The 14,505-nt window shown below is 34.3% G+C and overlaps 1 protein-coding gene across 4 annotated transcripts in view; it reads left to right on the forward strand.

Moving 5' to 3' along the window:
- Positions 1-14,505, forward strand: part of DIAPH2 (diaphanous related formin 2) — a 251,721-nt gene that overhangs the window by 141,837 nt on the left and 95,379 nt on the right. For all 4 annotated transcript variants that reach the window (XM_082323488.1, XM_082323489.1, XM_082323490.1 and 1 more), the window contains one exon: positions 10,692-10,857. In XM_082323488.1, the coding sequence (XP_082179614.1) occupies positions 10,692-10,857 (166 nt within the window). The remainder of the gene's footprint in view (positions 1-10,691; positions 10,858-14,505) is intronic.

Consider the following 14,505-nt stretch of genomic DNA (forward strand, 5'->3'; position numbering starts at 1 on the left):
GTTGTCAGAACATTGTTTGTCAATGCTTTGTGTTATTTGAAACAGTCAGATTTAATTAATTTGAAAATAATATGCAAAACAAATTTTGCAGAATCATTTTGTTTGTACTAGCTGCATTTTAGTTGTTTTCTTTCTTGTTTTTATTCATCTAAACATATTTTTATCTAATTGTTCTCCAGGGAAGGTATGCTAGAAATCCATTACTCTTGCAACGCTTTCTGTTTCATATATTCTTGACTATCATGTCTTCTGTGTTACTTTCTAATTAATGCATGAATAGTGATTATAATTAATTGTTTGCCACCACAAAATATGAGAGAGATTTGAGTCTGAAAAAGCTACGAAAGCCATTCTTCATACTGTTTCAAATTATTTTTAAACCAAAATATCACAAATGAGAATTGAGTTAAGAACTAGATGATTTCTGTTGTAAAAGGTGCTGGAAAAGCACCTGCATAAAGTATATAGGGAGCGACTACTTTTCAGACTTCTTAGTGTGGGATTCTAGGCAAAAATGTGATCCATGATTGTGCAGGATCTGAGCAAAGACTTATTAATTTTGTACAAGTATAGGAAAATAACCTGTAAAGCATTACCAAGCTGGAATAATAAACTGGAGAGTTCTTTACATTCTTCTGTCATTTTATCAGACTCTTTTTGCCTTTCCTCTGTCCTGTCATCTTCTAGTATCCGTTGTCCTAGCACTCCATCAGTGACCCCCTCTTCATGCCATCGTCGCATTGCAGTACGTGGTGTAGGTCTGAAAAGGCTTAAGAACTGCGAGGGAAGATCATGAAATACGTAACCAATACGCACTGAGTGTGAAGTTATAGCTATACCTGTATTTATCTGTTTCATGCTTCATCTGATATAATCTTCTTTTTCCTTATTTTTAACAGCTCTCACAACTTCCATTTCAGACCAAATGAAGCTAAATAGTCCACCTCTTTCATTCACAAGTGGCATTTTGCCGTTCTCTTAAAAGGATGTTTTTCACCTGTCAGGCGGTGTCAGTAAATTCAGTTCCTCTCAGCATGTTTTTGCAAAAGCAGTTTCAAAATTCTGGTGACTTCATCAGTGGAAATGAGGCTTTGTTTTTGTCAGGATTAAAGGTTTGTTTTACTTTGAGTTCTAGAGCTTTTAGAAATCGTTTTGATCTTTCTGTCTCCGGTTAAAAATGGGAGTATGGACTTTGGGGATTATTTCCCCGTTACAATTATAGAAAAAAACCCTTAACTTCTGAGGTCATCAACTGTCTTTGTCTCTGAAAGAAAAAAAATATTAGTGTTTTTAGTTTAGGTTAATACCTAGCTCTAATTCTGGAGGTTTTCCAATTTAAAAAAATATTTTTATTTAAGATAGACAAGATCTTCCCTTCTCTCTAGCTTGTGGCTTTATAAATGCTGCCTTTTATGTGTTCTGTTTGAGGAGCCAAGTGCTCTTATTTACTTCTAAAATTTTCTTCTTCATGCCACCACAGGAAATTCCTAAATCGGCATCGTAAGTCTTTGGGCAGACTTTTGCAATATAAACCATTCTAAGAAACAGCCTGTGGAGCTTTGTTCCTTGGACTGAATATTTTATAAAATAGGCCCTTGTTTATCAGTTTTTGCCTAGAGAGTTCCTATGGGACTTTCAGAGAAATGAGCACTGATCTTTGCATCCTGATTAAGAGAAGTATAAATAAAATAGGCAGTATTGAAATTGTGTTGACATAAGCTTTCTCTTGTGCATAGTAAAGTGCTGTATGTAGAATCAATGGAAATAGTCTTTTCATTATTGAGAAGTTTGAATGCATGAAAATTAGGAATTGATATGATTACTTAGAGCTAGGAGTTAGTAAACATTGACAGATTTTTCTGGTGTTTATCAAGATGAAAGTTTTATGGCCGTTTAGGGACAAGTCAGAAAGCCTCTTCTTAATTAGCATGAATTTAAGCATGATTCTGCAGTTTATGGAGAAGGAGCAGGTCACAGCTAGCATTGTTATCAGATGGCTATGATCTTTCTGTGCTTCGTTTTCATGAACACAAACACTGAAGTAGTGTCTGTACACAGTGAATGCAGTTGTATTACATAGTTCTGATAGTTAATGACTTCTTCAGGTGCTGATGGAAGGAAGGGCAGGGAGAGGAATAGACCTCTTTGTATGATAACGGAGAAGCAACTGTTCTTTTGTAGGCTTTTTTTCTGGGCTATTCTGTCAGAATGCTGAATGATGAGGTAATTTGCTTTGTAATGAGAAAGAAATTCTCACACTGAGCTTTTTATGGGTATTTTATTAGTGAATCTTTAAGCTCTTCAGAAGTACATGGTTTTGTGTCAAGAGATAAAATGGGGCTTCTTCTATGGGTCTTGGTTTCTTTGGGTTCTAAGTTGGGTAGATGAAGTGTATTGTAATGAAGATTTCTGCATTTTTTTTTCTTTTATTTTTTTTTTTTAAACAAAGACTTTCAACAGGAAGAAAAGATTAGGTATATAATTGTGATTCATAATATCTGTGTATGCTCCAGAAGACTTGCCTTCTGTGTAGTCACAGAGATACATTATGTATGGAGTGTGAATGATAAAATTGTTAACATCTGTTTACATACTGATAGCAGGTGAAAATAAAGCTATCAGTGTAAATGACTTACTGTTATTAAAGCTGAATTTCTGTCTTCAGCTAATAAGTTCCGTTTGTGTTTCTCCAATTAAAGAATGCTCTATTATGTTTGAGCTTGGTAAGAGCACTGGTGCATCCTTCATTAAAGATGATGACGCTGTTGAATCAAACTTTTTCTTCTAGTTATATGAAACATATTTTTTGCCTAGTTTGGCAGTTCCTTGATCCGGAATCCTGCTCTGAAATGGTGTGCAAGAGTTTTGAAATGACAGAATGCAGTTTGGATGGTTGAAATATTTTTAGTAAATTTTCACACTTAGTGCTAGTTGTTTGGAAATCATTACAAAAATATTTGTGTTCTTGTTGAAGTGTATTTCTTTAATATTAGTTGTTGATAAGTGTACCCATGAAAAGACAAAAAGTGGTTTTCTCTGTGAACAGTGTATGGCAATAGATTAGCAAGCAGTCTACTTACGGTTTTAATTTCAGGTGATGGTGTCAAGGGATTACATTATTTTCACGGATGAGTTTGAAGCATGGGCTTGGTTCTTTTTTGTAAAGTCGGTCAATGAGTTGGCAGAAGTGTGGATAGGCTGCTAAATCAAACCCAGTGCAGATAAATAAACTCAATTATTTGGTCCTTATACTTGCTTCAGCTGAATTGTTAGTATCTTCTGAAATTTTGATGATGATGAGAATAATCCATTTTATTGAAAAACAAGTTTAAATAATAAAGACCATTTGATTTGTTGAAATAATTAACTATTCAGCAAGGTAATTTTAAAATTGGATGTTTATAGTTCATAGTGAGGATTCTGACAACTGGTTTGTTCTTAGTGTTTCATGTTTCTCTTCAGCAGGTCTCATAATCTGACTTAATTTTGGCATGCTTGGAGTGGGAAAAGCATATTTGGGTAAAGTACAGTGTGTAAAACTTATTTGTAAATTTGGGATTTTTTTAATGGAATGAAGTCGCATTATATATCCTGCTTAAGGGCAAAGAAATTATTTGAGACCTTATGTATTGAAGTTGAAATTATATATAGACAGAGTAACCAAAGCCTTGTTCATTTAGATTTCCCAGAGTCGCAGGATGGTTGAGGTTGGAAGGGACCTCTGGAGGTCATCTTGTCCAACCCCCCCGCTCAAGTAGGGCCATCTAGAGCAGGCTTACAGAACCGTGTCCAGATGGCTGTGGGTATCTCCAAAACTCCGTAACCTCTCTGGCCAACCTGTTCCAGTGCTCAGTCACCCATTTAAGCAGTTTGGCTGTTACTCAGCGCTTGATTCAAACTCGGAAACAGAGAGGGCCAAATATGAATTAGGTTGTGAATTTTCATTAAAGTACCTTTAGGTATAAATGCAGACCCTTCTGTGGAAGCAGAGTCTTCTAATTGTTTTCTGATTTCTTGCCTGCTGTCCTGTACACCTGATTTCCTTTTGTTGCTAATTTCTTACTGCTGAGGATGTCAAGTGCCACCTATAAGTAAGGTTAATTTGCAAGCAGGTCTGGTGATCCACACATTAATATTAATAAAATGCAACATTTATGATGAGTGGTGTCACACATGTTTTTTAATCCCACTCTTGTATGCTTTATCTAATACATCATAAAGGCATACAAAGAAAAATCAGCTGTTGTGTGATTATTTACATAATTCTTTCTGCCTAATTAGTTCTCCCCCAACTATGCCATTTCGGGCTCCAGCAATTTTACTTTCAAGCTTTTTGAATAGGCAGTTTTTCAGCACATTTATTAATTTTCCCACAGTGTCTGCAGTATTATGTTATGGATTGAGCTAACTGACAATTAGTTAATGGAAGCAAAACTAACTTCTGTTTCTTCAAAATAGAAGAATGCACAGCAAAGATAATAGACTGGTTTTATACTGTTAAAATTTATATGGTGTGTTGGATTAATAACAAAGCTGTAATTTTATCAAAGCATCAGCTATCAGCATGTTAGCTGTTCCAGATATATCTGTCGCTTTAAAGAGTTTTGTAGCGTGTACGTGTACCTCCAGAATAATAAGGTGGCATTATGATATGTGGCTGCATTCCCTCCTGCTTCAAGAACTGCTGACATTAATTCCATAGTTCAGCTCAGGACAGGAGAGAAACATTCAAACATATAATTTGTCATGGAAATTTTAATAAGCCAGTTTTAATTAAACTGTATTATCTGAGACACAGAACGTTCTGATGGAAATTGTCAATTTTCAGAACAGTAAATGAGTACTCAAGAGTTTGGAATAGCTAACAGAATAATAAATTGTTTCAAATTGTAAATTTAGTAAAGCATGAAAGAATACACGTTGACATATATATTTTCAGTCTTGCAGTATTTAGGATTACGAAGGCTCAGAGCTTCGTAATTGTGTAATGATACAGTTCATGGACATTTTACACTTCTCAACGCAGATTTATCAATCTGCAACTTAAAGCTAACAGCCAAAACACTGTGCATTTTTCAAAAATGCATTTTAAGAAAAAAAAGTTATTTACATTGGAAATAGTAAATGGACTACAAGTTTTCCTACTCTACATTATAAATTATGATTGACTGTAATTTTTATCTAAAACCAGTGTGTCGTATAAAATCTAACTGTAAATCAAACAGAAATGCACCTAGAAAGACTGGTGTGGACAAATTTAAAGGAAATCATATGGAGATTTATAATGAAGCTACGTTTCTGTTTTTTTAATGACACTGTGCTGTCTTTTGAGAACAGTTTCTGTCTGTAATGAATATTAGGATAAGTGTGTATAGTAGAATAAGAATCCTTGATACATTCAGTAAAACTGAAGTTAACTGAAAAATAAGTGGATCAGATATTTAAATAAATAAAGTTTAGGTGGCTTTGCTTTCCAGACTCCTAGAAAATCCCAGGCTGATTATTTTTTACCTCCTCATTATAGTGCTAATTTATATAATATGCTAAATACATTGATTCTTTCCCTTTAGATTGAGTATATTTATAAATGAGAACATCTTCCATCTCTAGTCCCAGTGGGCCTGTATTTTCTTTTGTCCTTGTGTTTTTGCTCTCTATTAGGAGTTAATCCATCGGTAGTATAATGCCAGCTGCCTCTTTCTTAAACGAATTTTTTTGTGTCAGCGTGAACTTTTGAGAATCAAGCATTACATGAAAAACTCTCCCAATGGAATGCTGCTTTCACCTGTTTTCAGCTCCCTGTAACCAGTAGCTGGAAGGACACGTCAAAAGAACTTGTATTCAGTCTTTGAAATGCTTTTGCAAAATGTTAAGAAGTTTCTGGCAGGTATCTCCTTTTTGTTTGCAGCACATTCTTTCTTCTTCTGGAGGTATCAAAGACGTAAGCTCTGTGGTGTTTGTTTTATTGTTTCAGACCTGTGGTCAACATCCCTTAAATTACATTTTTTAGTGACTATATACCCTGGAGAGGGGCCTCTTTAACTGCTGGAACACCAGTGCATTTTTTATAATTATAGTTAAATTACCAATGCTCTTTCTACTGTGGCATATTTATTGTTGATGAATGCCAAGCTGTCAGTGTTGGCTTTCATTTTCTTTGTAAATACTGACAGTAATAGGTCTTGCCTTTGGGCAAGTGAGTTTTTTGTGTGTTCAGGTACTTTAACAACTCTATTATTCAAGTTATTGGTATATTGATGTGAAATTCATAGCAGATGTTATGGTAGAAGTGATGACTTTCCCTCCAGCAGATTTGGGGTCTTTAACCTTGACTTCTCTGCTCTTTTTTTCTCATCTGTTTACGTGGAAGAAACCAGGGGAAAGCATGGAAGTACCATGGTAGTGGTCCTACTATGGATGTAAAGAATTTAATGCTACTATTGATGGTAATTAGTGATTCTTTGTCTCTGACATAATGTGGTAGCATAGTGTCATGGTAACATTTGTATCCATTGCTTGCTTAATTAAGTGAATTAATTTAGTAGGCATTGCACTGAAATGCCAGCAAACTGTAGTCATCTGGTCATATTTCAAAGCGTAAAAAATCATTGACTGACTTAGAGAAAAGATATTTTCAGTCATTACAGCTGGCTTTATACAGCTGTACTAATATTTACTTGTATTCTGATAATGACACTACACTTAATATTCTCACTGCAGAAATCCTTATCCATCTGGGTATCTAAACATTTTTTTTTTTCTTCACTTCTTGGTGGTGGTTATTGTCAAGCAAACCACAGAACTGGATGGAAGCTTAAGTTGGTGGCTGTAATGCAAACACATAAACAAAATCCTTTAAAAAAAAAAAAAAGAAAGAAAAAAAGAAAAAAGGTGTGAAAGCTTCCCAGCTTCTCTTTTAACGGGAAGAAGACAGGAAAAAGTAGAATTAGTAGATAACTGAAATTTGGCAACAAAAGTTAATAAAGTAATAAGGATAATGGAAGTTAATGATCTGCATTTACCTTTATCTTTGTAGTTTAAAAGACATGAAGTTTTCTTTTGTTACTTAGTTTGCATTTTAATTTTCTTCAGAGTTCTTCAGCGAATTGGTGTATAGACAGTTTTACTGGATTGCATGGTAAAGCATAAATTATTAACTTTTTGGCGCCAGTTACTGAACAGTGATATATTCATTTATTAATCTCAAGGTGATGTGTTGAAAGCAATGAAATAGGATAGCACTTTTGGAAGACACCTGTAAATTTTAAACTGCAATAGTACTTCTTCAAAAATTCAAACTTGACACTTAGAAAATCTCAGAGTAATTTTGTGTAGTTTCCATCCACAGTAGTATTAAAAAGAAAAAAGGAAATGGATTAAAAACCATAAACTTTCCTTTACCTAGTAACCACTAAAATAAGTATTTCAAAACTTAGGTAAGGTTTATAGGTATAAAGTTGCCTAGATGGGAATTAGATATGGTTCTGTTATTTTTGCAGTGGTGTATTTCCTAATCTTAATAAAGCAATAACTCTTCATATATTCAGATTTACAAACCCATTTTTCTTGGTTTATGTGAAACTTTGGGAAATAGGTATGGTACTGAGGATGGAAAAATGTCTCCAAGTGTTTTTTTTGGGTGGGTTTTTTGTTTAATTTTTCAAATAATAGTATTTACAGTAAAGTCTTGGCTTAGCATTTTCTTATAGTTGTGAAAGAAACTAAAAACTGTGTGCTTGTGGAAAAACTAGGTTGTGAATAAAGTAATTTCTCTTAGTTGAACAAGCATCTTTACACTTGATAGTTCTATGATTTTTGTTTTGGTTCAGAATAGTAAGAATGAAACCTTGTTTACAGTTTTTAAATGAGCACTCATTAAAGCTTCAATCTATATTAATGAAAACTGTTGGAATTAAGTATTTCTATTATGCAAAGTTTTGATAGCTTAGATTTTTCAAAAATGTTTTTTCATGAAATAGTGTAGGCAAGTATGGCTTTGCTTCTCTGGAATGAGTGTATTAGCAATGACTTGAAGTAGAACATTTCGAGGTGATGTTTCAAGTTACTAATGTTTTATAAGTATGAAGATCTAGTCTCTCTTTGGTCATCATATTAATCCATCTTACCGACATTCTTTTGTCTTACAAGCCATCTGTTAATGCTATTTCTTATTTGCAGTTCGGCATTTATTAGATAAAAAAAAATAATGTTGAAATTACAGTATATGTTTCTACAGTGTTACTTTAAAATATGTTCTAGTTTCAGTAGCAGTATTGGGTTTTTTTCTTTTTAGTGATTCAACTTCTCATGTTGAATGTGCAGCCTGAATGGAGAATTTGACTCTGGGAGCTTTGTCTCAAAGAATTAATTTCAAATCTGGAATGTTTGAAGGTTTTTTCTTTTTTGGGGTTTTATTTTGTTTGTTTGTTTGTTTGTTTCAGACTTTTCAGTCATTTTAAGTTTATTAATTTGGTTTCATATTATAAGAGGTACCACAGGTACGATTTGTATAATTACATACCTTCACATTTCTTTTTCCTAGTATTTTTGGTGAGTTGTTCAACACAGTAGTTTGCTGACTCTAAGGCAATTCATGTTTTTCTAAAATTTTTAGACTGTGCTCAATAATTCAGTAATGTGCCATTATTACCTATTTAATGTATTCTTGCCATTAAACTTTCATTTCTTTTTGTACAGTTAAATGTCATTGAAGACTGAGGTATACCAACTTTGTCTTGTATTAAGATGAGCAATACAACAGTCCAAGCTTGAAATTCTAACCAAGCAGGTTAAACTTCATTTCAATAAACTGAAAATATAGGTACTACTACTGTATTTTCACAGGTATGAAACTATATAGGTAGATATTTCTGTTTCAAAATCTTGATGTTTATACATTAAGATCCATCATGATGTTGGTTTCTCCTTTTTGCCATTCTAAATGAACATTATAAGCTGACAAAAGAATACACTTTGCTTTTGTGCTATGGAGGCTTTAATGAAGAAGAGAGGATTACTTGGAAAATAAGTTTCTTAGGAGGAAGATTTACATTATATAAAGTTTTTGATGATACTTTTAAAAGACAACTTTTAAATGACTATTTACATACCTCCCATTAGTGAGAAAAAGAAAATCCAAGTGAAATATTAGGCCTCTTTCCAATGGTATTTTCAGCCTTGGTACTCTTGCATGTAGCTTGTGAAATGACAGCCTTTTAAGTACGCAACAGTACCCAAATACTAGGGAAATGTAGACTACCCACCTGAATTTCCTTTCTTTATTCTGCAATTTGTTGACTGTTTTCTGAAGAATCATTTTGGCATTTAGTCTAATCTCAAAAATAAATGGTTTATCCGATTTCTCTGTATGTCTCTCTCCCCTAATTAGTTTCCAGGTTGTTTGTTATTTTGCAGGGAGATAGGGATCTCAAAAATGTTGAGTAATTAGAAATGTGATACTAGGCAGAGTCTCAGAGACTCAAGTATGGGGAAAGGTTGAAGCATGAGCTCTGCTGTATTAAGAATCAGAATCCTCATGGAAGAGAGTCATTACAAGTAAAAGCAACAGGGAGACAGGCTGCATGATTTTTCAGGGAATAACTTGTGTCTTTTGTTCTTGGGTTTTGATATGTACAGCACAACACTTTCATCAGCTACAATTCAGTATCAGCAGAACTAGTTTAATCCTGTACTAGCTGGTTTTTTTAACGGTGATTTGGGACTTTGTATCTTTGTGGATATAAGCAACCACAACAGAAGAAAACAGCAGACTGAAACTTACTTGCTTTGAGGCAAACGAATATTTCCCTTAGTAGCTTGCACCCTTCCTGTGTTTGCAAATGAATCATTCTAAAAATATTTTTTTCATACAGGGGAAGAAAATGCCACGTTTTTCTATTTCAAAAGATTATGCCAAACTTTTAATGATGACTGCTGGGATGGAAGTCAATCTCAGTTTCACTTCTAGACTTCCATACTTCCTAATGGATAAAAAGACTTCTGTTGTTCCGTGGTGTTTTTCTTACTAATAATTTTTCAAAGCTGTTTGTCAGTTAACTGGGGCAGGTGGGTGGATATTCCATTTTTATAAGTTCTGTGAAATTACATAGTTGAGAGAGCTCCCCAAATAAGCGTACCTAGTTCAGGCAGCCTGAGGCATGAGCTGAGCTATGTGGCTAGGCATTAAAGAATCCACAAATAAGACACGTCTTTAATAAAAGGCAAAGAAAATTATGGTAGTTATGCATAATGCAAATTTTACAGATAAAGTATAGGTACATAATACGGGGGATATGACATCACTTGAACAGAGTGGGGCATTATAGTCAGATTCTCACAGCAAACTAATTTTCAGCATGTCTTTTCATAGAATGTATTTTACAAAACTAATCATTTATTAGAAGAAAAATGTCCACGATATTTGGAAATTTTATAAAGTACGTAGCATAGTCTATTAATGGCAAATCTTCACCATTGGAAAGGAACCATTTCATGGAAAAGTGTGCCACTACCTTATGTTGATATGAACTTGCAGACATGTAAACATTATTTCATCAAAATGTCATATTTGAAAGCAGGACAGCTCTAGAAAATTGTCCAGTTCTAACCTTTGTACTGAGTTTTCTTTACTTTTTTTTTTTTTTACTGTTAGATTGGATTACATTTGAATCATTTTCCTTAACAAAACCTTACAGCTTTGCTGAGAGTGCCCGAGAGCAATATGAAAAATTGTCCAACATGCACAACAACATGATTAAATTGTATGAAAATTTGGGAGAATATTTTACCTTTGATCCCAAAGCAGTAAGCATAGAAGAATTCTTCGGCGATCTGAGCAACTTCAGAACTCTATTTTTGGTGAGTAATGTCTGCAAAACATTATACATATTCTTATTTCTTCTTTTTCCCAATTTTAATTCTTTCCTTTTCTTTCTATTTCTCGTGCTATAGTTAACTTTGTTTCGTTCTATGGCAGGAAATTGGATGAATGTTTCCAGAATTATTTAGATTTTGGTCACTGATAGGTATCATCCTCCAGTTCGTAGCTTGCAAACTCAACTGTCAATGTGGTCGAGACATACAGATAATTAGAAAATATTTTTCCTCTTTTAAAAACTTTGCCTGTTGGTTGATGCACAACAAACAGGCGTGATACTGAAGAACATGTTAAAATCAAGACCCGGATGGATGTGTCTACGTTCATCTGGCTGATGCCTTAATGATGCTGTGATGCTAAGGCTGAGACTTTCAAGATGAGCTCTGTATTGATGCCAGAACTCATGAACTTCACTTTGATGCTTATATTGCTATTTCTAGTCATCCAATGTGGTTGATGTTAGGGTATGGCTTTTTTATGAAGGAATTTAAGAATTTCATTTTAAACAGCTGACGTTTTTAATGGGTTTAATGTCATCTTTCCAGTGGCTGTCTGGAAGCCATAATTAGCTGCACCATAGGAATTGTACAGGGAAAACAGATGCCTAGAATGTCACATTGTGTCTCTAGAGAATATTAACATCACTTGGAAATACCACCATTTACCATACAGCTGTGGCTCACTGATCTGTCTATTGCCAGTAGCTGGCTTAATTTATCATGTAATCATAGGCTTAATTTATCATGTAATCATAAGGACTTTCAGTTTCAGTATGATGGAGGAATAACTACTTTAAAACATAATTTTCATACCAAGTTTACTTTATTAGAAAACTTTTACTACAATATACTTAACAATTTATTTTAAATTTGCTGAAATTATTCTTTTTTTCCATAAGCAAATCATCAGTTCTTCTATAATTAGTAAGCGTGAAGACTTGTCAAGAACAGGAATAGTTGTCATGAGATATTTCAGTGCATTTAGTTTTTCATAAATCCAAGGCTTACATTTTCAAATGTGGATATCTGAATTTGGAAATCTACTCTATTGTAACTACTTGAAACAGACTTCAGACTAGCAGTGTCCGAATGTTGTGATGAAAGCCTGTCCTCAAGTATGTATTTAAATTGCTATGAAGGTGATAGGAGCTAGAGGGAAAACGTTTTATAGAAGGTGTATTAGAATGAAAATACTTCCAGTCGCTTACTTTTATTTTCTTTCCTTTTTACTTCCTAAAGATCTGGCTGATGGCCTGTTGCTCTTCAATGGTTATAATTGAATTTCCAGGGAGAATATTTATAAGAGATTCGTGTATTGCTGTGGAGTCACTGAGTATACCGGGGGGGTGGGAAAAAATGATATTTCAGGTTTTCAGTGGGTAAATGTGAGACATTAAATATGAAGTGCAGTAACTCTTCTAATAACAAAGCTGGAATATTTTTGTGGACTTTCCAAATGGACCAAAAGCAGAAAAGAAACTACGATGTGTACATCACAGTTCCAGGAACAGATGAAATTGTCATTGTTTCAGGTTTAGAATGAGTTTCTGTAAGTAATTCTGTAAGAGTCAAGCGTTGAATTCAGGGGTGAGGGTGTTACTGAATCAGATATGACAGATCTTCATTTTGCAGCAAAAAGCTTGTACTTAAGACCTTAAAAAATGATAGTGATAATAACTTGACTATTGACTTTTCTCAGTGTCGTGAATTTTGGACTATATGATGTAGTATTAATGATACAGGTTTTCATATTATGATTTCAGTAACACTTGTTCTTTTCAATGTTTTTGCATGGGTAGAACTGATTGGGTGTTGCTAGTTATTTTTATAAGGAGATGAAATACAATCTAGCTGACTACATTTTATCCATGTTTGTTGATTGCTAGTTAAGGAGAGAGGAATTCTGTGAGATTTATCTGTATATCTCCATACAGAGGGCAAATCTCTTGAGTTTTAAGGTGTAATAGTTTTATATTTTCTACATTACTGTGTTCTATAGAAGTAAATGGTTATTCCATCCTTTAGCCTTTAATATAATGGCTATATGATACATGATTATAATAGCTAATGCTTTACCTATGTCCATTATTTTGATAACTTAAAGAACAAAGGGCTAAATGAAGAAAAATCTTGGATTAAAAGCACTGGTTATGAAGGAATCACCACAAGGCTTTTTGTGTACAAAACTTCAAATGTATGGACATGCAATGCATCTTCTGATGATGTAAGTTCCACTACCTGCAAAGACAGAATCCGGGTTGATTTATGAAGTTTTTATTTTTATACTTTTTATACAATATCATCACTATGTTGCTGGCTATCCACGTCTAAGTTCATGGAATTATGTTGGTTGGACTTCCAGAGATTATGTAGTTTAACTTTCTGCTCAAAGCAAGATCAAGTTAGAGCAGGTTGCACAGGGCCTTTTTCAACCTTTCTAGGTCCTTTTTCTAGTGTTTGATCACACTTGTGGTGGGAAGTTAAATACCTGAATAAAATTTCCTATGTTCCAACTTTGTCCATCGCCTCTTGTTCTATCACTGTGCACCTCGGAGAAAAATCTAGTTCTGTCTTCTCTACACCCTCCCATTTCGTCATAGACAGGAATTAGGTCTTTGCAGAGCCTTCTCTTCTTACAGCTGAACAAACTCATTCTCTCATCTTCTGCTTGTCCTATGCTCCAGCCTCCTCATTGTCTTGCTATCATCTGCTGGTCTCACTCCAGTGTGTCTATATCTGTCTTATACTGGAGAGCCCAACCTGAACACAGAACTTTTGGAAGTACCAGCAGAGAAGATTCCCTTCCTTTAACCTGCTGCTTAACGTTTTACATAGCCCAGTGTACATTCTCTGCTGCAAGGCCGCAATGCTGCCTCGGATTCAGCCAGTTCCCATGAGGACCTTCATTTTTCTGCAAAACAGCTTTCTAGGACTGCATTTACGTTTTATGTTAGTAGCATTTAGGGCTAAGTAGAAGCCTTGCAATGCAAGCCTATACTATACAAAGCCCCTAGAGGTTGGCCAGGGGGAGCGTTGCTTTTTTGTGTGTGTATTTTTTTTTTTTTTTCCTTCTAACTTGGCTAAATTTCATAAAAAGTATTTGTGAGATATCCTGTCTAGTTTTAGGTTTCAGTGAATCTCTGATGCCTTTACTTAAGAGGTGATTCTTATTTGACCTGAATTGTCCTAATTTTTTTTTTTTTTTCTGAATATTTGCTAATTTACCTCATTTAAATGAGGTCCTGTTTTAGGAACATTTAGTGAAATACTTTATTCACGTGCTTCCCGATTTAGATTGTTCAGGTGGCGTATTTAGTCACAGAAGAATTTTAATTTGAGAATAAATTTTTCTTCAGTATGACCTCACTTCGTTTGTACTTATAAGAAAGCTCCAGATACCCAATTCTGACTGTTTTAGGAAGCTGTCAAACATGAGGACAGTTCTAACTTGATTTTTAAGCACTGAAATAGCTATAGCAATCAGAGTATTGAAGGTATTGAGATTGCTTGTGCAAACTACTGTTAATTATTATTTACACATAATCCTCTGGCTAACGCTATATACACGTGTATGCATCTTACTTCTGCAAATACTTCTCTGTGGATATTGAACAGTGGTGTAAATTGTCT

This window comes from Platalea leucorodia (assembly GCF_965183815.1).
Source record: "Platalea leucorodia genome assembly, chromosome: 10".
Lineage (NCBI taxonomy): Eukaryota > Metazoa > Chordata > Aves > Pelecaniformes > Threskiornithidae > Platalea > Platalea leucorodia.